Source organism: Nelusetta ayraudi, unplaced genomic scaffold, assembly GCF_046127955.1.
Source record: "Nelusetta ayraudi isolate G7.1 ecotype Tasmania unplaced genomic scaffold, CSIRO-AGI_Nayr_v1 ptg000236l, whole genome shotgun sequence".
In the NCBI taxonomy this organism is placed as follows: Eukaryota; Metazoa; Chordata; class Actinopteri; order Tetraodontiformes; family Monacanthidae; genus Nelusetta; species Nelusetta ayraudi.
In genome coordinates this window covers 75356-97638 of record NW_027466285.1, presented here as the reverse complement: position 1 = coordinate 97638, position 22283 = coordinate 75356, and the positions used below count along the sequence as shown (strand labels likewise).

Sequence of the window (22283 nt, the reverse complement as noted above, 5' to 3'; positions counted from 1 at the left end):
GTGTTGTCTTGAAGATCAACCATCCGGACCACATGGCAACTCCTTCTTTGTGCTTTGAATCATCACAAATTTTAGTTTTTTTTTTTCGGTTGAATTCTCATCAAAACACAAACTGGATATTTTCAGCTTTAAAGCATAAAAAAAAAAATAACAAAGTGACAAAAGAAAGCTGAACTGTATTTTTAGTTTTAATCGGAGCAAGAAATGATTTAAACGCACACCGACTCCTTTTATCTTCCAGAAGTTTGTTTTCCCTTTGACATCCTCCGAAACAAAAACTCTTTTTTTTTTTTTTTTTTTTGAAATGCTAAATAGTTCTGAGAAACCCTACTGGCTTTGAGCTCGTCCAACAGGAAGTCTTTTATTGTGAAATGACTTCGGCGTGTCCTCGGAACATTGATTGCACGAATGCCATCCAATCAGCATGGCTTCCTCTTCCTGGTGGTGTCACACAGACTTGGGAAAAATGGACCCGCCCACTTTTGCTCCTTGCAGCGGAGAGTTAGGAAAAAAAATAGATCAATGAAATTAGGAGGAAAAAAAAGAAAACAATATCTCAGAGGGATTCAAGTCGTACGAACACGCGACAATGACAATGAAAATAAATGTCTATGTTTTAACCTCGATATTAAAACTGATTCATCGGTCGCGGCTCGTCTGCCGAACTCGGCCTGAAGTCTTACGACGTTGAGACTTTAATCTTTTAATATTATGACTTTGTTTTTTCTCACACTTGACTTCCTAATACTCCGTCATCTGCAGACTTTGTGTCTGCGTGGTTGAGAACGTCGCCGCCCCCTTCCTCTGAGAGCGTGAAGGCACTTGATGTCGAGGCTGAACGCAGCAGGCGCAACCGACGGCCACTCAGGATCAGTTTGGTTTTTCCTTCTTCAGATGGTCCGTCAGGCTGCCCCCCCCACCCCACCCCCACCCCCGGTTATAGAAAGTCCCCACCCCGACAAGACACCTCATTGGTTGGATTGCTGATGGAGGGAGGGGGGCCAGGAGGAGGAGGAGGAGGAGGAGGAGGAGGGGCTCTGTGCTTGGTCGGAACAGAGTCGGAGCAAAGACTGCGTCCAAACTTTGGATGGACGGAAAGCAACAGGTGGGAAGGAGGGGCTGAAGGCTGAAGGCGGGGCTGAAGGAGGGACTAAAGGAGGGACTGAAGGCGGGGCTGAAGGAGGGACTGAAGGAGGGGCTGAAGGAGGGGCTGAAAGAGGGACTGAAGGCGGGGCTGAAGGAGGGACTGAAGGCGGGGCTGAAGGAGGGACTGAAGGAGGGGCTGAAAGAGGGACTGAAGGAGGGACTAAAGGAGGGAAAGAAGGAGGGGCTGAAGGTGGGGCTGAAGGCGGGACTAAAGGAGGGAAAGAAGGCGGGACTAAAGGAGGGAAAGAAGGAGGGGCTGAAGGTGGGGCTGAAGGCGGGGCTGAAGGCGGGGCTGAAGGAGGGACTAAAGGAGGGGCTGAAGGCGGAACTGAAAGAGGGACTGAAGGAGGGGCTGAAGGCGGGGCTGAAGGAGGGACTGAAGGCGGGGCTGAAGGCGGGGCTGAAAGAGGGGCTGAAGGCGGGGCTGAAGGAGGGACTGAAGGCGGGGCTGAAGGCGGGAGGAACATCTGGCTGTGATTCTGCTCCCTCCGCACCTCTAGGGGGCAGCACCTCAAGCTGCTAACTTGTCACCCGACACCTTCTGCCGCTCTGGCGCTGTTGGTCACTTTTGTCACAAGTGACCCTGTGAACAAACTGAGAGCTTTCACTTGGAGGTCCAACACAGACGCGTGGCTGAGCGAACGGCGCCCCCGCCAGGCCGAGGCACAGCGTCACTCCGCCAGCGCAGCACAGGCGCTGGGACTTTCTGCTGAGGTCAGGGGCTCCTCCCGAAGCTCCGCTGGCCGGTGGGCGGAGAGGCCCAGTCGGGACTCGTTGATGTTTGACCTTTTGACCTTTGCCTTGACAGGAAGTAGTTCGTACCCTTTCTTTGGTAGAGGGGAGGGTCAGGTCTGGCGCTGGAGTGCAGGAGGAGGGTGAGACGGGGGGAGGTGGTTAGTGGGGTGGGTCACCTCTGCCAACCAATCAGTGCCAGGCTCAGGGTGACGCACAGCTGGCGTATATGCGGCGCAGGGGGAGGGGCCAGCGACCTCAGATCTGCGGGAGGGAGGAGAGCGAGGTTACGACGGTGTGGAGGGACATGGCGGCGCCCCCCTGAGGAGAGAACAGCAACGGCAACAACCCGACCACTCACTGTTGGGAGGAGGGTCTTTGCACTCGCCCTCCTCAATGGCGACATCATCGATGGCCACGTCCCCTTCGATGCCGGGCCCTCGCACGCCCTCTATCACCATCTGAGAAAAGAGAGAGAGAGAGAGAGAGAGAGAGGTCAGGCGGGGTCAGCTGGCGTTTGACGGGCTGATGTCATTGGCCGGTGGGCGTGGCCTGTACCTGGAAGGTGGTGCTGGGGTGGATGTTGACCTTGGCCTGGCGCCAGCGGTCACCTTGGTTACCGATCAGACTCCAGACTGAGGCCTCGCTCACCGCCGCACCCTTCTGACGCAGGATCACGTTCAGCGCTCCTGCATGACCAACACAACGGCCCGTCAATACATCCACCCATCAATACATCCACCCATCAATACATCCACCCATCAATACATCCAACCGTCAATACATCCACCCATCAATACATCCAACCGTCAATACATCCACCCGTCAATACATCCAACCGTCAATACATCCACCCGTCAATACATCCACCCGTCAATACATCCACCCGTCAATACATCCACCCATCAATACATCCACCCATCAATACATCCACCCGTCAATACATCCAACCGTCAATACATCCACCCGTCAATACATCCACCCGTCAATACATCCACCCGTCAATACATCCACCCATCAATACATCCACCCATCAATACATCCAACCGTCAATACATCCAACCGTCAATACATCCACCCGTCAATACATCCAACCATCAATACATCCACCCATCAATACATCCAACCGTCAATACATCCACCCGTCAATACATCCAACCATGAATACATCCACCCATCAATACATCCACCCGTCAATACATCCACCCATCAACACATCCAACTGTCAATACATCCACCCATCAATACATCCACCCATCAATACATCCAACCATGAATACATCCACCCATCAATACATCCACCCGTCAATACATCCAACCATGAATACATCCACCCATCAATACATCCACCCATCAATACATCCAACCGTCAACACATCCACCCGTCAATACATCCACCCGTCAATACATCCACCCGTCAATACATCCACCCGTCAATACATCCACCCGTCAACACATCCACCCGTCAATACATCCACCCGTCAATACATCCAACCATCAATACATCCACCCGTCAATACATCCAACCATCAATACATCCACCCGTCAATACATCCAACCGTCAATACATCCACCCGTCAATACATCCAACCATCAATACATCCACCCGTCAATACATCCAACCATCAATACATCCACCCATCAATACATCCAACCGTCAATACATCCACCCGTCAATACATCCAACCATCAATACATCCACCCGTCAATACATCCACCCGTCAATACATCCACCCGTCAATACATCCAACCATGAATACATCCACCCATCAATACATCCACCCATCAATACATCCACCCATCAATACATCCAACCGTCAACACATCCACCCGTCAATACATCCACCCGTCAATACATCCAACCGTCAATACATCCACCCGTCAATACATCCACCCGTCAATACATCCAACCGTCAATACATCCACCCGTCAATACATCCAACCGTCAATACATCCACCCGTCAATACATCCACCCATCAATACATCCACCCATCAATACATCCACCCGTCAATACATCCACCCGTCAATACATCCAACCGTCAATACATCCACCCGTCAATACATCCACCCGTCAATACATCCACCCGTCAATACATCTACCAATCAATACGTGTTTGCGATCAATACGTCTATTAATCAGAACATGGACCGATCAATACGTGGGCCGATCACCTTGCTGTGCTCTCACCTATGTGCTTGCCGTGCATGTGGTAGTAGAAGGCGAAGCAGTAGGTGGCGCTGTTGGCGTTGACGTTAAAGGAGGGCGACAGGAGGCGGGCCTTGTCCCCGTCCTTACGGGGCCGAGACGTCTCAATGTACATGTAGAAACCTGGAAGCACACGACCGGGTGTCTGTCACATGACCGGTCACATGACCGGGTGTCTGTCACGTGATTGGTTGACCGGTCACATGACTGGCAAAGACTGAATATCTAAAAGGGGGGAGGGGTTTGAATACATTGGAACAGGCAACAGCAGTGTGTGTGTGTGTGTGTGTGTGTGTGTGTGCACCCTGCTTGGAGCCGTGGTGGTCGGTGCTGGGCCCGGTGTTGGGTGTGTATTTGGTGTCCCGCGTGGCGGCGCTGTGGCGGGTCCAGTCGAACTGGTCCGTCTTGTCCTGAGAGAACAGACACATGGCCTCGTCCTCGAAGCCACACTGGAACTGCCCTGGACACACACACACACACACACACACGGGGGGGGGGGCCGGGTTGGAATGCAGCGGAGCTCCTGATTGGTCGGTGTGTGGTGGGCGGGGACTCACTGAGGTGGGGGTTGACTGGAGCTGTGAAGCGACAGAGAGAGAGGAGATGACGGTTAGAGAGCTCGCTGCTGCCCCCTGTCTGTGGCCAAGCCCAGCCGCATCGCCCAGCCTGCCACTTCCTGCGAGCGATTCCCGATTCTCAAGCTACGGGATTCCACCTTCACTCTTCGGCAGAGCGGTGGGAGCGGGTGTGACTCCAGCCCACCTACCGCTGTAGGTGATGACGCGCTCGGTGGCGTCGCCCTCGCCGTAGCGGGTGATGGGGGTGAGGCGGACCAGGTAGGACTCGGGCTTGACCAGCTCCGTCAGGTTGTAGGTCAGCAGCTCCCCCTTGTGGATGGTCCTATCCATTGGGATCTCCTGCTCCCACCAGCGGGTCTGGCCCATCTGAGGTGGGGGGGAGGAGGAGGAGAGGGAGGAGGACAGGGGGTAAGAAGAGGAAGAGGATGGGGGGGGGAGAACAGGAGGGGTAGGTGAGGGAGGAGAAGGAGGAGGTGGGGGGGAGGAAGGTGAGGGTGAGGAAGAGGAGGAGGAGGAGCAAGATGAGGGGGAAGTGGAGGAAGAGGATGAGGAGGGGGACGAGGACGAGGAGGAAGATAAGGAGATAGAAGAGGAGGAAGAGGAGGAAGACCTCCCGGGCTCTGGGCCCAAGGCAGGGAGCAGCAGCGGGTTCTGACCTGTCTGAAGCCCAGCCTGTAGGCCAGGATCTGGTCCACGGCGTCCGGCTCCATCTGGGTCCACTGCAGCTTGAAGCCGAAGACCCGAGGACGGTTCTGCCACAGAGCGGCCGGGGTGTCGTAGTAGAACTCTGGAGCGTAGGCCTTCCCTAAAGGGACCACAGGGGGCAGCAGTGTTCACATCTGGGCCTGTAGGACCGCTACGGGTACTCGTGTCCAAAAGAAGAACGTGTTCTGAAGTACAGCAACAAAGTATTTGTATTTGGTTACTTCCCACCTCTGGTGAGGACACACACACACACACACACACACACTTCTCTCCTTGTCCCAGTTTACATGCAGCTGAGAAAATGTAATTATTGAGGGGAGCGCGTCCTCCTCCCCAACACTAGGGGGCGATAGCAGTCTTTTCAGCGTGTTCCGTAAACGCACTGACTCTTGACTGACCGATGAACCCAGGGTAATCCTGCAGCTGAGGAGTGTTTAAGACTGCAGCGCCCACCGGTGGAGGGCTAAGAACTGCAAGAGGAACCGGAAGTTGCTGCTTTATTTTGAAGAGCTGCCGTGCGATTGGACGCCGCTGCCGCCGCCGCTCATCCTGCAGCTCAATCTGCAGCTGTCACTGGTCCGCCAGCTCGCCGTCCCTCCTGGCTCCGCCCGCTCAGCTGCAGAGCGCCGCCGCTCGCTCAGTAAGAGGCTTAGCGCCGCCGCCGCCGCCGCGGGGCTTACAGGAAGTCATGTGGGGCTTACAGGAAGTCACACGGCGCCAACAGGATGAGCCTGATGGAGACTCGTCAACCAGCCAGAAGCAACTTACTGAGGAGGCAATTAAAAGTTGCCAGGGGGAGATTTCTTTCAGTATAGATATATATATATCTATATAGATATATATATATCTATATAGCTATATCTATATAGATATATATATGTGTATGTACAGCAGCAGCAGCGGGCTGTCATTCACTCACCTGTGACCAGGAAGGTGCAGCGCCCCGCCCCTGCCTCGTTGGTGACGTCGCAGGTGTACTCGCCGTAGCCCTCGCGGTTGAGCGCCCTCACCAGGTAGCTGGTGTCGTGGCGCCGCTCGCCCAGCTCCCCCACCGTCAGCAGGCGAGAGCCCAGCTTCCACTCGTAGCGCAGCAGGCGGGCGGGGTGGGCCCGCAGCAGGCTGCAGGTCAGGCTGAAGGCCCGGCCCAGTGCCTGGCGAACCTCCGTGTAGGCCGGCTCCACCACGGGGGGGTCTGGAGAGGGCGAAGCAGCCACGTGACATCGTCACACACGGGGGGCTTTCACAGTTATAAAGTTTCAAATGATGAGGTTGAAGTCGTGGCATATTCAAAGCTTGTGATTGGGCGACACGGTGGCGCTGACACCTCACGGCGAGAAGGTCGCGGGTTCCATTCCCTCGAGCCCGTCTGCTGAAAACGAACGTCGCTAATGAGCTAGTTAGGCTAGCTGGGCTAGCATCACCCAGAATCAGACCCACTGGTTCTCGTGTCAACAGTCCATTCAGAGGAGGACGCCACAATGTAGGGACGGTGTCAGGGACGACACGGCACAACGTCACCATAGCCCCTCCCAGCAAGAAGGTGGAGGGTTCCATTCCCCGGGTTCTCTCCAGGTTCTCCCCGGGTTCTCCCTGTGTCTGCGTGGGTTCTCTCCGGGTTCTCCGGCTTCCTCCCACACTCCAAAAACATGCATGTGAGGTCAATTGGGAACTCTAAATTGACCCCCCCCCCCACTCCCAACCCCTCCCCACTTGGTCTCCACGCTCTTCGGTCCTGATGTCTTGGTCTTGCGGTCCCAACTGCAACACTAGCTGCAGTGGGATTGTGGGGCGTGGGCTCGGTTCATCACTCTGGTCCTCGTTAATCCAGGGAGGCTGCAGCAGGATTACTGTCAGTGAAATCCTGGAAACAGCAGCAGCAGCAGCAGCAGCAGCAGCAGCAGCAGCTCTGTGTGAAAGTTCCTTTCAGAGGAACCTTGAACTCACTTACAGGCTCAAACCTTCTTCTGCACTGATCTTCGCAACCAACAGGGGGCGCTCCGCCTGGCCGGGTGTTCCTATCAGTGTGTTGGGAGGTTGCTCTCTTCTCCTGAGGCCACCTGGTCTCTCTGCTGCCCTCTGCTGGGGTCATGGCTGTATCGTGACAACTGGATACCAGACAGCCCATATGGCGGGGCAGCCACTTCTCCCACTGGCCACTCGGAGTACTGCAAGCAAAACCCCCTTTCTATTCCCAGCGGGAGGCCACGTCATCCTTCTGATTGGCTGATGTGTCCTGATACGTGATGAGACTTGATGGGAACGGACACTGTGGCTGCATGCTCTATGGGGGCCAGAGAATGAAGCTGCAGGAAGTTCCTCAGCAGCTCCACTGAAGTGAAGTGAAGTGAAGGGGAGCCATGTTGGATCCTGGCTTCCTTGGTTGAGGTGCAGCAAGGGGGGGGGACGAGTGAAGCCTCCACAGAGAGAGAGAGAGAGTTTCCAATGGCGGCTGTCACTTCCTGTCACTCACTTCCTGTTGAGCTCGCAGGGCCCACTTCAGGTGGGGCGTGGCCTCCTCGGAGCTCCCAGAGTGGAAGAAGAACCACTGTGACGGCCTTTTAGTGCCACAGTCAGGAGCCGTGTGTGTGTGTGTGTGTGTGTGTGTGTGGTGGCGGCGCTGTGTGTGAGGAGCTGAGAGCAGATGAGACACTGACTCACCGCTGGAGTCTCACCACCGTCTCCCCCTGCTGGCTGCTGAAGGTGACGGTGGTGACAGGTGCCACCTGCGTCCTGATTGGACCCGAGTATTGATTATCTGATGTGGCTATTGGATAGATGTACACAGATACACTACAGAGAGAGTGTGTGTGTGTGTGTGTGTGTGTGCGTGTCTGTGTGTGTGTGTGTGTGTATATGTATGTGTCTGGGTGTGCGTGTGCGTGCGTGTGTGTGTGTGTGTGTGTGTGTGTGCGTGTGTGTGTGTGTGTGTGTGCGTGTGTGTGTGTGTGTGTGTGTGTGTGTGTGTGTGCACCCACACTGCACCACCAGCTGGATCAGGGCCTCCCTGGGCTTGACATTGAAGCCGTTGTACTGGCTGGTCTGGCAGCGGTAGGTGCCGCTCAGCTGGCGGCTCACGTTGCCGATCCTCAGCAGGCCGTCGCCGCTCTCCGTCTCCGCCGAGCCGTCCGGCATCAGGGGCGGAGCCGGGCCGCCGGCCCCCTCCTCCGGCCGCGACCACAGGATGATGGGCTTGGGCTTGCCCGACACCAGGCACTGCAGCTCCACCGTCTCGCCCTCCTGCACCACCAGGTGAGAGCGCCCCCTGGGGACGGTCAGCTCCGGAGGAACTGCGGACGGGGAGAGGGACGCAGCTTGAGCAACATAGCTTGAGATAGATAGATGGATGGACAGATAGATGGATACTAGATAGATAGATAGATACTAGATAGATAGATAGATAGATATTAGATAGATAGATGAATCAATAGGTGGTACACTACACACTGACTTCAGTGGCCACGGTCTTCTGCAGGGCCATGTCCCCCCGCCACCCTCTCCCGTGACGCCATCAGCCCCCTGGCCCCGCCCGCCCGCCCACCCACCTGTGGTAGAGGAGATGTTGACGTCGATGCTGATCTCAGGGCTGCCGCCGTTCCTGAGCGACGCCACGCAGGTGTAGGTGCCGAAGTCGGTGAACTTGAGGTCAATGATGTCCAGGCTGGTGGCGCCGGGCGACGCCTCGCCGTCCGTGTGCGTGATGACCATGCGCTCGGAGCTGCGCAGCGGGCGCCCGTTCTTCAGCCAGCCGAACTGCAGCTCCTCGGGGGGCGTGGCCTCCACCTGGCAGCTGATCTTCACCTCCCGGCCGATCTGGATGTTGTCGTCGTTGTGGTAGGGGTCCGGCGTGATCCAGAAGCGGCCCTTCCTCAGGCCTGCGAGGGGGGGGGACGAGGGGCGGAGACTCAGAGCGCATCGCAAAACATGTGGGACGCATTGAGATGGACAGGAAGTCACAGTGGCCGTGTCCCAAATCGCCCGCTGGCTCCCTCTACTGGCAGTTCTATGTAGCTACTCCATATGAGTGGTCCCGTCGGCTGGTGGTCATAAATATATTAATAGTTAAATATATACATCCATTCTCATGTGTATTTGCTTTTAGGTATATTATATGCTAACCCAAAGGTTACACACACACACACACACACACACACACACACACACACACACACACACACACACACACACACACACCAATGGATGGCTGCTGCCTTGCCCCATTGGGAACAATTCAGGGTTAAGTGTCTTGCCCAAGGACACAAGGACGGACTAGGATTTGAACCACCAACCTCTGGGTCACTGGTCAACCCTGGTCAACCCTGGTCAACCCGCTCCACCTCCTGAGCCACAGTCGCCCACTGACCATCGGATGTACACTTATTTTGGCGATGCATTGTGGGATACGTTGAGTGGACTGCAGAGTGCATACCGGTGTTCACTCAGCATTCTGACACCACTACAACGTGGCTTAGCATCGATAGAGTGACACTATGTTGACAGTAGGGGGCGATGGAGGACACAGCGAGAAGGTCTGAGAGACAGGAAGTCACCGACAATCAAAATTGAGAGGTTGAGATTCAGAAAAACAACTTTTCATTCAACATTCTTCTGCACATTTCTCTCCTCTTCTCTCCCCCGGTGTGAGTGTGTGTGTGTGTGTGTGTGTGTGTGTGTGTGGTGTGAGTGTGCGTGTGTGTGGTGTGAGTGTGCGTGTATGTTTGTGTAAAAAGCTGAGTTCAGAAGGGGAGCAACTGAGCAACACACTCTGTGTGTGTGTGTGTGTGTGTGTAGGGCAGTGTCAGGAAAAGGTCTGTTGCATAACTGGAGGTGCAAGCTGACGCACACACACACACACACAAACACACACACACACACACACACAAAGGTTGAAATGCCACACTGAGATTTTCTGCAAGTCGCTGCAAAACATGAATGTGTTGAGAAGAATGGCATGTTATGCACAGACTGGAGGTTCACACACACACACACACACACACACACACACACACACACACACACACACACACACACACACACACACACACACACACACACGCTGGCTGTGTGACGGAGAGACTACTACTAGCAGAGAGGGAGAGAGAGAGAAATGCATGATGGGAGTTAAATAAGTAAAGAGGAGGGAGTGGAGCTGACAGGCTGCAGGGTCAGCAGGAGAAACACACACACAGGACAGATGGATGAAGTAAAGAAGTGTGTGTGTGTGTGTGTGTGTGTGTGTGTGTGTGTGTGTGTGTGTGTGTGTGTGTTGCTTGTTCGTCTCTAATCTGCAGAATAACAAAGACGCAGCAGTTTTACTGAGCATGCTCAATGTCTGTCAGGTGGCGGCAGCGGCGAGGACAACTGCCTACAACTGAGGAGAGCTTAGTGGAAGAGGAGGAGGGGGAGGAGAGGAGGGGGAGGAGAGGAGGGGGAGGTGGAGGAGAGCTTAGTGGAAGAGGAGGAGGAGGAGGAGGAGGAGGGAGAGAGGAGGGAGAGAGGAGGGGGAGGTGGAGGAGAGCTTAGTGGAAGAGGAGGGGGAGGAGGAGAGGAGGGGGAGAGGAGGTGGAGGAGAGGAGGGGGAGGTGGAGGAGAGCTTAGTGGAAGAGGGGGAGGAGGAGGAGAGGAGGACGAGGTGGAAGGAAGTGGAGGAGGAGAGGAGGAGAAGGTGGAAGGAGGAGAAACAGAGGAGGAGGAGTCCCAGAGGAGCAGAATGTGACCCAGGCTGTGTCTCGATTCAGGGTCTGCATCCTTCATCGGCCGGGTCCTGCTCCATGGCCGGTTCCTTAGAAGGACCTGGCCGAAGAAAGAACCCCCACCCCCCCGGTAACCAAATGGGACGGTCTAGCCTTGCCGGTCTCTCCTGCTGGCCAACCCCGGGAGTGAGGTTTTTATAGCATCAAGCTAACCACGACTCAGCATTAACAGTCACACACTGTACTACTGAATTTTGGGGTGTTGGTTTCACATATATGGCGTTGGATTCTCAAATTAGTAAAAACCCTAGGGTGGAATTTCAATTCTTAAAATGTGGTGTCTCTGCCAGTAGATGGCGCCATTTGAGCTGACTTCCCAGGGTCCCAGGATGCTTTGTGGTGCTGCTGCAAAGCATCCTGGGACCCTGGGAAGTCACGAAGGATAGTAGCGGTGCATCCTCCAAATTGACTAAAAGGAGGACGCATTTGAAGGGTGGATTTGGAGCGTCCTTGGGAGAGGCCTTCAAATGCAGGCTTTGGAGGATGCAGACCCTGAATTGAGACACGGCCCTGGTGCGAGAAGAGTGTGCGCACACGCACACACACACACACACACACACAACACAGCTGGCCAGTCTGCAGGGACGGCTCCCCGCCACCAGGAGGCAGGCTACCTCTGACCAGGATGTTGGTGGTCCTCTTGGCCGGGTTGCCCACGTTGTTGGAGGCCAGGCAGCTGTAGGGGCCGGCGTCCTGCAGCGTGACGGCCGGGATGGTGAGCGTGCCCCGCTGCACCACACTCCTGCTGGGCACCGGCCCGCCCCCCGGCCCCACCCACCGCAGGCTGGGCGCCGGCTCTCCCCCCGTCACCACGCACACCAGCGTGATGCTCTCGCCCAGGTTCACCACCAGGGGGTCGTCCAGCAGCAGCTTGATGGAGGGAGGAGCTGGAGGAGGGGGTGTGTGTGTGTGTGGGGGGGGGGGGGGCAGAAATAATCAAACAGAAATGCTGAAACATGATGAATGATCAATAAATAAACAACAACAAACTATCTAAAAGAATGACACTGGTCTCAGGTTTCTTTTCCCGGCTGATTTGGGATCATTTTGATGTTCTGGATCCAAAAACCACACATGGCCTGCGAGTCCTGCACCGAGTCTTTGCGTCAGCGGACCAAATGCAAGAGGAGGAGGAGTCTGAAGTCTGGAGGGAGCCGTCGATCATGTGACTGACTGCTGCTTCAGCGCCGGTCATGTGACCGGGATCAACAGAAAGCACCCAGGCAGCCTCAAGACTCCTGATCTTCAATCAGCACGTCGTCCTGTAGCTCACTGTGATGAAATTCCAGCAGCTGTCTTTGGAGAACGTTAGTGACCAAGACTCCTCCAGTGTTCCAGAAGAAGAAGAAGAAGAAGATGATGATGATGATGATGAAGAAGAAGAAGAAGAAGAGGTTCTTAACGATGATGCTCCACACCCTTTTTCCCAAAAGGAGCTAAACGATGTAGTTGGTGATCCCAGCTCGTCAGAGTCCTCTGCCCAGCGACTGGCCTGCAGACCGGAGGAGGAGAACCTCCTCCCTGACAGAGTTCCTCTCTTCTCTCCCTCAAGAGAAGCACTTGGTGCAGACGTGGCTCAGCTCCTGCACAAGCCCAGAGTGCCACCGTACGAAGCCAAAGATTGGGGAGCGTTCACTGACAGCAGCGAGCCACTGCTGCAATGTCTTCTGCTTCGTAACGGCTTGGTGGCTGCTGGACTCTGAAGACCTCCCTGCCGGGGCTTTGACCACACACAAGGTCACGACCTGCATTCTGCGCAGTGACCACGCAACGTTCAATTTACATCCACTTCCCTTTATCAATGTCTATCACTCAATTTACAGAAGTCGAATGTTAAAACGCTGAATTAAAACAGAGAAGAAAACTATTTTCTTCCTCCCAAATCCTTTCTGGATGGAAATATTAATGAAGAACTTGACCTGATTGAGAAAAATCAATGTGATTTTTGGATTCAGCGGTGCAAAATGGTCTGAATTCAGTTGACAACTTACACATTTCTTTGTAAGCCAGTGTAATAATAATGATGATAACAATAATAATAATTAATAATAACTATTATTATCATCATTATTATTATCTTTATTATTATTATTATTGTTGTTAATAAGATTCTCTCTCTCTTTTTTTAAGGATTCATCGAAGCATCTTAATAATTGTAATAGTGACTGTGTGTGCGTGTGTGCGTGTGTGCGTGTGTGTCTGTGCGCTACCTGTCCTGTTGTTCAGATTGAAGAGGGCGCTCTTGTCCCCGATGCCACACACCTGGCGGACGGAGGCCATGCAGGTGTACTGGGCGTAATCCTGAGGACGGAGGTTCTTCAGCTTCAGGATCTTGGTCTCCCCCTGCAGCACGCGCACACACACACACACACACACACACACACACACACACACACACACACACACACACACACACACACACACACACACACACACACACACACACACTTGTTTTTTAACCTTTGTGTATTTCTATTGCCTTATTTCTAACCAATGAATATAATTTCCCATCTTTTTTGCACTATACTGTGCTGTAATTATGCAAAGTTCCCCAGTGTGGCATTCATAAAGGTGTTCTACTCTCTTCTATTCTGTGCTATGACAGCTCACTGCTGCCCCCTGGAGGTCGGACTGTCCGGTGCAGGTGGTGTTGGTTGGGGGAGGAGGGGTTCTGGAAGTGATGGGTGATCAGTGGTGTCAGAAGACAGGAAGTGGGACTGGCCTGCGTGAAGAAGGGCTCGTAGATCTCCACCCCGGCGTCGGAGCCCTGGCTCAGGGCGTGGCGGCCCCGCCTCCAGGTGTAGTGGACAGGTGGGTTGGAGCTGGAGACGCAGCGGAGGAACACCGTCCGTTCAAAGTAGAACTGCTCCTTGGTCTCGCCGACGCTCTGGTGCACCGTGATCACCGGATCGTCCAGGTCTGGGTGGGGGTGGGGGTGGGGGGGTTGGGGGGGGAATGACTGTTAAGGTGCCCTCCAGACTGCACACTCTTCACATCGGCAAAGGTGTCAAACTGTGGCCCGCGGGCCAATGTCATATTAAATGGCCGGCGCTACAAACACTACACATCCCAGAATGCTCTGCAGACTCTTTACTTTAACAGACCATAATGCAGTTGACATTTCAACTGGTAGGCCCAGGTCTGGTCTATGACCACCAGGTCCAGGTCTGGTCTATGACCACCAGGTTCAGGTCTGGTCTATGACCCGCTTATCTTCAACTAAAACATGTGATCTAAAGGAGCTGAGGACCCTGAAGGCAGCACCATGCGTTCAGGTGCTGTGTGTGGGGAAAGAGCAGGATGTCTTCCTGCTTCCTCTCCCAGCTCCCTGCTGCACTTTATCATTAGCATTAGGCTAACACATTAGCTGCCCAAAGAGACACGTCAGCAGCCAGTGGGCTAGCCACTAGGCTAAGCTAACGTGCCGTGTGTGTGTGTGTGTGTGTGTGTGTGCTCACAGTAGACGTCCACCCGGATGGAGTGGATGGCGGGGGGGCCCAGCCCGTTCTCGGCCTTGCAGTAGTAGCGCCCCCCTTGGTGGCGGCTGATCCTCTCAATCCGCAGCGTCTCGTTGTGTTGGGCGGGCGGAGCCTCACTGCCCTGCCGATCTGAGGCTCCGCCCACCGTCTTCGTCCAGCGAACCTGAGCAACGAGGGCAGATGACTGAGTTCCTGTGCGGGTGCGTGTGTGTGTGTGTGTGTGTGTGTGTGTGTGTGTGTGTACCAGGGGCCGGGGGTGTCCTGTCACCAGGCACTGCAGCTCCAGGGTCCCGCCCTCTCTGATGGTGAACACCCGCTCGCTGTAGCGCTCCTCCTCCACGTTGCAGCCCTGGCCCGAGTGCATGATCCGCACCGCAGGGGGCGCTGAGGAGGGGGCGAGACAGGACACGCTCACTCTCACTTCCTGCTGCCACGTTCACCTGCTGCTGGCCCCACCCACTTAACACCTGAAGTTACAGCAGCCAATCAGCTGAACAATAACCGATAAACAGGACTGGGCACCGCAGAGAGAGCTGGAGAGTTGGAGGAGGGGGAGGAGGAGGAGAAGGAGGAGGAGGCGGTGATGGAGGAGGAGGTGGGAGGAAGGAATGGAGAAGGAGGTGGAGGAGATGATGGTGGAGGAGAAGGAAGAAGTGGAGAAGGACGAGGGGATGATGGAGGAGGAAGAAGAGGAGATGATGGAGGAGGAAGAGGAGGAGGAGGGAAAGGTGGAGATGATGGAGGAGGAAGAGATGAAGAAGGAGGAAGAGATGATGGAGGAGGGGGACGTGGAGATGATGGAGGAGGAGCAGGAGGAGGAGATGATGGAGGGGGAGGAGGAGGAGGAGATGATGGAGGAGGAGGTGTGGTTGTGGATGTTCTGGTTGTCCTACTTTCTTCCATTTCTATTTTTAGCCCTTGTTTTTTCCTCCAGTGACTCCGCTAATGTGTCTTGCTGACGTCTCTCACACACACACACACACACACACACACACACACACACACACACACACACACACACACACACACACACACACACACACACACCATGTTGGGACTGATTCCTTCCCAGCATGCACTTCCAGCAACGTCAACCCCTGACGAGGTCACACAGCGGCAGCAGCAAGTCACATGATCTGATCCTGCAGCCATCCACCAGGGGGCGACACCTGCTGGCCCTGCCCCCTCAGGGAGGGAAGACTAAGCAATGGTTTTTGGAGTGTTGCACTCTGGGAAAGGCCGACTGTGCGGCTCTCACACACACACACACACACACACACACACACACACACACACACACACACACACACACACACACACACACACACACACGCAGAAGAAACACATGAAAGCATCAATCTGTGAGAGAGATGATCTGTCATTAGACTGAGCTGTTCCAGGTGCTTTCCATGCTAACCCAGGTATTAGTCTAATCCCTGTGAGATAGCCCCACCCCCACCCACGACCCAAAGCAGGCATTACACCCTCCCGCCCCCCTTGTGGAACACCGTGCCATCACAGGGAGCCAGGAATTAGACCAGATCATCCTCATGCTGCAGAGCAGCGCGGGTCAGGTGACCTGGCACGCCACTGTAGCAACAGCAGCAGGAGAAGGAGAAGGAGAAGAAGGAGGAGAAGGAGGAGAAGAAGGAGAAGAAGGAGGAGGAGAAGGAGGAGAAGGAGGAGAAGGAGGAGGAGAAGGAGGAGAAGAAGAAGAAGAAGGAGGAGGAGAAGGAGGAGAAGGAGGAGAAGGAGAAGGAGAAGGAGAAGGAGAAGAAGAAGAAACAGCAGCAGCAGCAGCAGCAGCAGGGTCCAGAGTGTGTCCCAGTTCCCGGTGTGTCCACCAGGGGTCAGACCTGCCTTGTTCGCTCCACACTCGGCTCCACTCCCGGCGTTACGTAAGGCAGCCGCCTCTATTTGTGGAGCGGCAGCTCTCAGAGGAAGCTGCCGAGTCAGTGGGACGGATAAAAATAACTGCAGGCGTCTGATTGGCCGGGGGGGAGGGGGGCACGAGGACGCTCCTGCATACGTAATGAGCCGGAGGAGCAAGAGGAGGAGGAGGAGGACAGGGGGTGGGGGGGGGAGCAGTGAGAGGAGGAGAAGGAGCGAGAGGAGGAAGAGGAGAAGTGAGGGGGGGGGGGGGGGGGGATGGAGGTGCAAGAGGAGGAGGAGCAAGAGGAGGAAGAGGAGGAGGAGGAGGAGGAAGATGATGAATGAAAGTGAGGAGGCTGTGTGTGGACAGAAGCAGATGTGATTGGACCAAGCTCGCTCCCAGCGGCCAATCAGAGGGTGGGTTTGAAAGAACAGCGAGCGCAGCGTGGATGTGGTCAGGGTGGGGGTGACAGGGAGCGGCAGGTGGAGCCCTCGCTGGAGGGAGTGGGGGAGGGTGGGAGGAGGTGCAGCAGCCAATCAGAGGAGAGAGAGAGAGAGAGAGAGAGAGAGAGAGCGGCTGGAACACAGGTGAGGCTGATGGCAGCAGTAGGATGGCGTCACCCTCTGATGACATCATCAGCAGCATCCCAGCGTCACCTTCTGATGACATCATCAGCAGCATCCCAGCTAGCAACTAGCAAGCCAGCGGCCCCTCCCGGACACAACGTCTCCACCTGCTTCCTGCTGGTGCAGCTGGCCGGGCGGCGGCTTATATAACCGCCTTAATCCCCCCCGCTGGGACACCGTCATCGACCCCCCCCCCCCCCTGCCACCCACCTCCCCCCGTCCTCCCCACCCCCCGAGGACGGAGGAGGCCGCCGCACGCAGCTGCTGCTGCTACTGGGGGTGGGCGGAGCCTCGCTGGACTCTCTGCTGACGCTCCATGCCGCTGGCTCCGCCCACCACGGCGGCGGTGGTCTCGTCCTTCAGAGAGTCTCACACTCGTCAGCGGCTCCTGCAGCCGCTACGTATGACTAATCATGCTGAGCAACGTCCTACATTAGTCACCGCACACACACACACACACACACACACACACACAGTGTGACAACTGAGAGGATGTAAACTTCCTCTGCCTCCGTACGAATCACAGCCAAACATTCAGTCAGAGCCACAAATACAATCTGTGTCACACACACACACACACACAGTGACACACACACACACACACACACACACACACACACACACACACAGTGACACACACACACACACACACACACACACACACACACACACACACACACACACACACACCCGTCAGCCTTGTTGCTCGGTGTTAAATGCCACCACCACCACAGACTCGTCCTCCACACTGCAGCAGCCTCCTCCTCCTCCTCCTCCTCCTCCTCTTCCTCCTCTCTCAGCTCCCAGCATGCAACAGGAAACACAGAGGAGGGGGAGGTGGAGGAGGAGGAAGTGAGGAGCAGGAGGAAGAGGAGAAGGAAGAGGAGGAAGAAGAGGAGGAGGAGGGAGAGGAGGAGGAAGGAGGCAGGAAGGAGACTGGGAACCAGGAGTACAGAGCAGGCTGAGGAGACTCCTCCTCCTCCTCCTCCTCACACAGCTGGCCAATGGGAAGCAAGGGGCGGGACGATTGTCAAACATTTGAACACAAGAGTCTACCTGCGACTAAGCTCCGCCCTCTCAGGGGAACCCGGCCCTCGTCCCAGGAGACCCGCACCCTCCCACACAGTCAGCAGGCGGCCTCACACACACACACACACACACACACACACACACACACACACACACACACACACAACACACAACACACAACACACACAACACACAACACACAACACACACAACACACACACACAACATTCTTGTTTGTGTGTTGGTATCTTTAAAAAGCAGTGCAATTCCTGGGTAATGACCCATGGAGAAGTCACTGTTCACCTGAGACGCAAAGCATGCTGGGAAATCACCATCCCATCAGATACCCCTAAAACCGTGTGTGTGTGTGTGTGTGTTGATTGACAGCTCCTGTTGTAGATGCGACACACAGCAGAGCAGCGGTGTTACTGAAGGTGACGGCTAGCAGACGTCTGGATACACACACACACACACACACACACACACACACACACACACACACACACACACACACACACACACACACACACACACACACACACTGTTTTAGGATGTAACTGCAAGGGCTGCCTAACGCAACACACAAACACACACCCTGCACGGCATCAAGGGTGACCAGCGTCTGACCTTTGACCCTGAAGAATTTCACAACTGAACTGACTGTAATAATAATAATAATAATAATAATAATAAAAACAAATCCAAACAACAGAGCGGATGTTAGCTTCGGCTGAGGCTTAGCTAACGACACATGGGAAGTTAGCTAGCCGGAGAGCGGGATTGAACAGGAAGTGGGTCTCAGTTGACGAGACACACAGATGTTGGATGTACCACACACACACACACACACACACACACACACACACACACACACACACACACACACACACACACACACACACACAAGGGCATTCTGGGTAAGATTCCATCAGCAACAGCAGCCTGAATGTAAGCACTGCTGTGTGATGTAATGACCCTCTAATCTGACTCCAGATTGCAGATAATCTGAGCGCTGACGTTGGCCAACCAGTTGTTTTTAAAAGCATTTCCACTCGCCGACACACACGCACACACACACTTGTTTGTTTTTTATTCCGGTCCTGACGACTTTCCCGTTGACTGAAAGCGTCACTGGAACCAATAATGCAGATAATGAGTCTTACGCAACATGCTAATTTGTGTCCAAACACATCAAAACACCCACACAGGCCTGGATCCACATTAGAATAAAAACCCACAAAATAAATAATCACGGGTTAGGGTTTCCGTAAAAAGGAAAACAAACAACAACAAAACAGCCAGCCAACCAAAGGAAACCCTGTTATTTATTTAAAACACTCCCCACAACGCTCTGGATGAAACGTCGGGGCATGTTGGCTAACCCTCCTAGCCTAACTTTACGATGCAATACGAGTCCTTTGCAACTCGTGGAAAGTGAAAGGAGCGCGGCTAGTTGCTGCTATCTAACTAGCTTAGCATGTGTGGCCCGACTGAGTCAGACAGCATGTTCCCCTGCAGGGGGAGCTACAGTGGCAGGACAACAGGATATGACCAACACTCATAATATTACCACTACTAACTACCACCACCACCACCACCACTGCTACTACTACGAACACTAATAACACACTACTATTTGAATGTATAATAATAGAACAATACTAATAGTAATGAGGTAAAAGTGAACACAGCCCTCCAACCACAGTCAGGTATTCCAATCAACGTCATCACGTGACCGCGCGACAGAACTACCTGCAGAGCCGCAGTCGTATCTGTTACATCACGTGATCTGACCCACGCGCCACAGTCGTCACCAGCGGCTCACGCGCGTCACAGTCACAGGTGTGACAGGCGCCACCTGTTGTGTGCGTGCGTGCGTGCGTGCGTGCGCATATGTGCCGCTGGGCCAGGCAGCCGCGCTCGCGCACACACACACACACACACACACACACACTCAAACCATTCATCGCCTCCCTCACAAGGTCAAGTTGCTGCTGCTGCTCGCTTGGCGTCGACCGTCACGTCACGTCACGTCACGTCACGCCGCCTCGTGCGGGGGTCTTACCGTACACGCCCTGGCCGTGCGCGCCTCGCAGGAAGCCGCCGAGGAGCCACAGGAGACCGAGCGCTAAGCCCATCTTGTCATCCTCCTGCGACCGCCGAGCTGCTGCTCTCCCCCGGGGGAGGAGGGTGTCGGTTCGCCGCCGCCCCCCCCGCAGCCTCCTCCTCCTCCTCCTCTTCCTCTTCCTCCTCCGCCTCCTCCTCCTCCTCCTACCACCTCTTCCACCACTTCCTCCTCCTCCTCCTCCTCCGCTCCAGCCGGATTCCTCTCCGGTCACCGGTTCGCATCCACCGGTGCCGCCGCCCCCACCGCCCCCAGTTAGACGTGACAGGACGGTCCGCCGCTGCTGCTGCCGCTGCCGCTGCCGCTGCTGCTGCTGCTCATGCCGGGGGCTGCCGGTGGGTGGTGGTGGAGTTGCCGGTCAGCGGAGGGAGAGCCGCGGGGGGGCCGGACAGGTGTGTCAGCCGCGTCTCCTTGGTGGTGACATTGTCGAGGGAAGATGTGTTGGCAGTTGAGTCGCCGCTGGCCTCCGGCGGCAGGATGCTCACAGCTGCTGCCCGCCGCTGCCGCTCCGCCGCCGACCAGCCGGGGCTCCTGGTCCGTCGGTCGGTACCACAGTCACATACATCCCCCTGAGGAGCGACGCCGGCCCGTTCTCTGCGTGTCCGCTCGACGCTGCGGGGGTGTTGGGTGCTGCTGATGCTGCTGCTGGGAGCTCAGGGCCGGGACTCGGAGCTCCGGACGCCGCGAAGCTTCGGCGGGAGAGCCGAGCCGAGCCGAGCCGAGCCGAGCCGAGCCGAGCCGAGCCGAGCCGAGCCGAGCCGAGCGGTCAGTCCGGCCGCCTTCTCGCTGCAATTCACCGGTGAGAGACGTCACAGACAGTCAGCCTGCACAAAGAGTGAAGCGCGCTGATGTGGACGAGGGGCTCAGCCTGCGTTGGGCTAGTTGGATTTCAAAATAAAAGGGGCAAAACGCAACGCGTTTCCCCGTGGGGAGATGCTTTAAATGTGGAAAATAAAAACACAGATACACATTATAATTATGTTTATCTTTTCACTCATAATTAGCTGCATTTGCACAAATGCAGTAACGGTTAATTACAATTATAACACGGACACGGTCCTCCACGAACAGGTTAATCAGAAATCCTAATTAATTAATCCGCGTTCAAAATTCTGCAAAATCTGAAAAAGGGGAAACAAAATAAAATATGTCTTTAAAAAGAGTTTTCACAATGAAATGAATGAGCTCTGGCCAATCACGATCGTCGATGTCTCCAACGAGGACGATCCTCCACTGCTCTGCTTTCAAACCACCACTTTTTCCCCCCGTGCTCTTATTTTGACACGTCAACTTCCGGCGTGAAACTGCCGCAGCGGCGCGGCTTCCACAGCTGCACAGGGCGCCGCGCGAAGCCACTCTCACGAGCTGTTGTGGTCTATGAGGAGGAAGGGGTGAGGGTGTTTGCTCGTGAGAGCGGAGAAGCCTGTGGGCGGGCACGCGCGCCGCAAAGTGACAGCGCGAGGCCTCAATGCGCACGTGCGCGATGCTCTTTTTTTTTTTTTTTTTTTTTTTCCCATCAGGGTAAACGGCGGGAACAGGGTGCGCGAGTCCCGCAGCAGCCTCCCGGCTTACTGAGCAAGGACAGCTGATTGGACGAAGAGGACGGCTGGAATAAATGACCGACAGGTGGCGCACTCCTCACTGTGTGTTACACACCCGGCCCGGGTGAGTGAGAGAGCGAAAGACGACTCCCACTGTTGGTCCAGCGGAGCCGCTTTCCCACTGGCCAAATAGGCTCAACGGCTCACGCACCTGCGTCAACACACGTCCAACCACCCGGCAGGTGACCGCGTTAAAATTGCCTTCAATCATCGAGGCTCCGCCTCTTGCTAACCCTAACCCTACCTTAACCCTACAGCAACTAGTTAAAGGCTGTGACATCTTCGTTTGGGCCTGTGGTGGGTGACATTAAACCAGTGGGACACACACACACACACACACACACACACACACACACACACACACACACACACACACACAGTCTGATTTCCATCCGTTGACCTTTAGTTGGCGCTGTTTAAAAAACAAGTGT

At 55.1% G+C, this 22283-nt stretch overlaps 1 protein-coding gene across 1 annotated transcript; it reads right to left on the bottom strand.

Annotated features, from left to right (window-relative positions):
- Positions 1-1926: 1926 nt before the first annotated feature.
- LOC142882170 (MAM domain-containing glycosylphosphatidylinositol anchor protein 2-like) lies at positions 1927-21495 on the bottom strand. Its single transcript, XM_076016735.1, has 17 exons — positions 20192-21495; positions 14843-14982; positions 14578-14761; positions 13842-14038; positions 13330-13462; positions 11734-12006; positions 8912-9241; positions 8345-8656; positions 6289-6561; positions 5321-5469; positions 4853-5030; positions 4644-4664; positions 4391-4546; positions 4069-4209; positions 2437-2567; positions 2240-2339; positions 1927-2142 (listed from the first exon to the last, which is right to left on the bottom strand). The coding sequence occupies exons 1-17, from the start codon at positions 20262-20264 to the stop codon at positions 2054-2056; spliced, it is 2880 nt and encodes a 959-aa protein (XP_075872850.1). The 5' UTR covers positions 20265-21495; the 3' UTR covers positions 1927-2053.
- Positions 21496-22283: the final 788 nt, after the last annotated feature.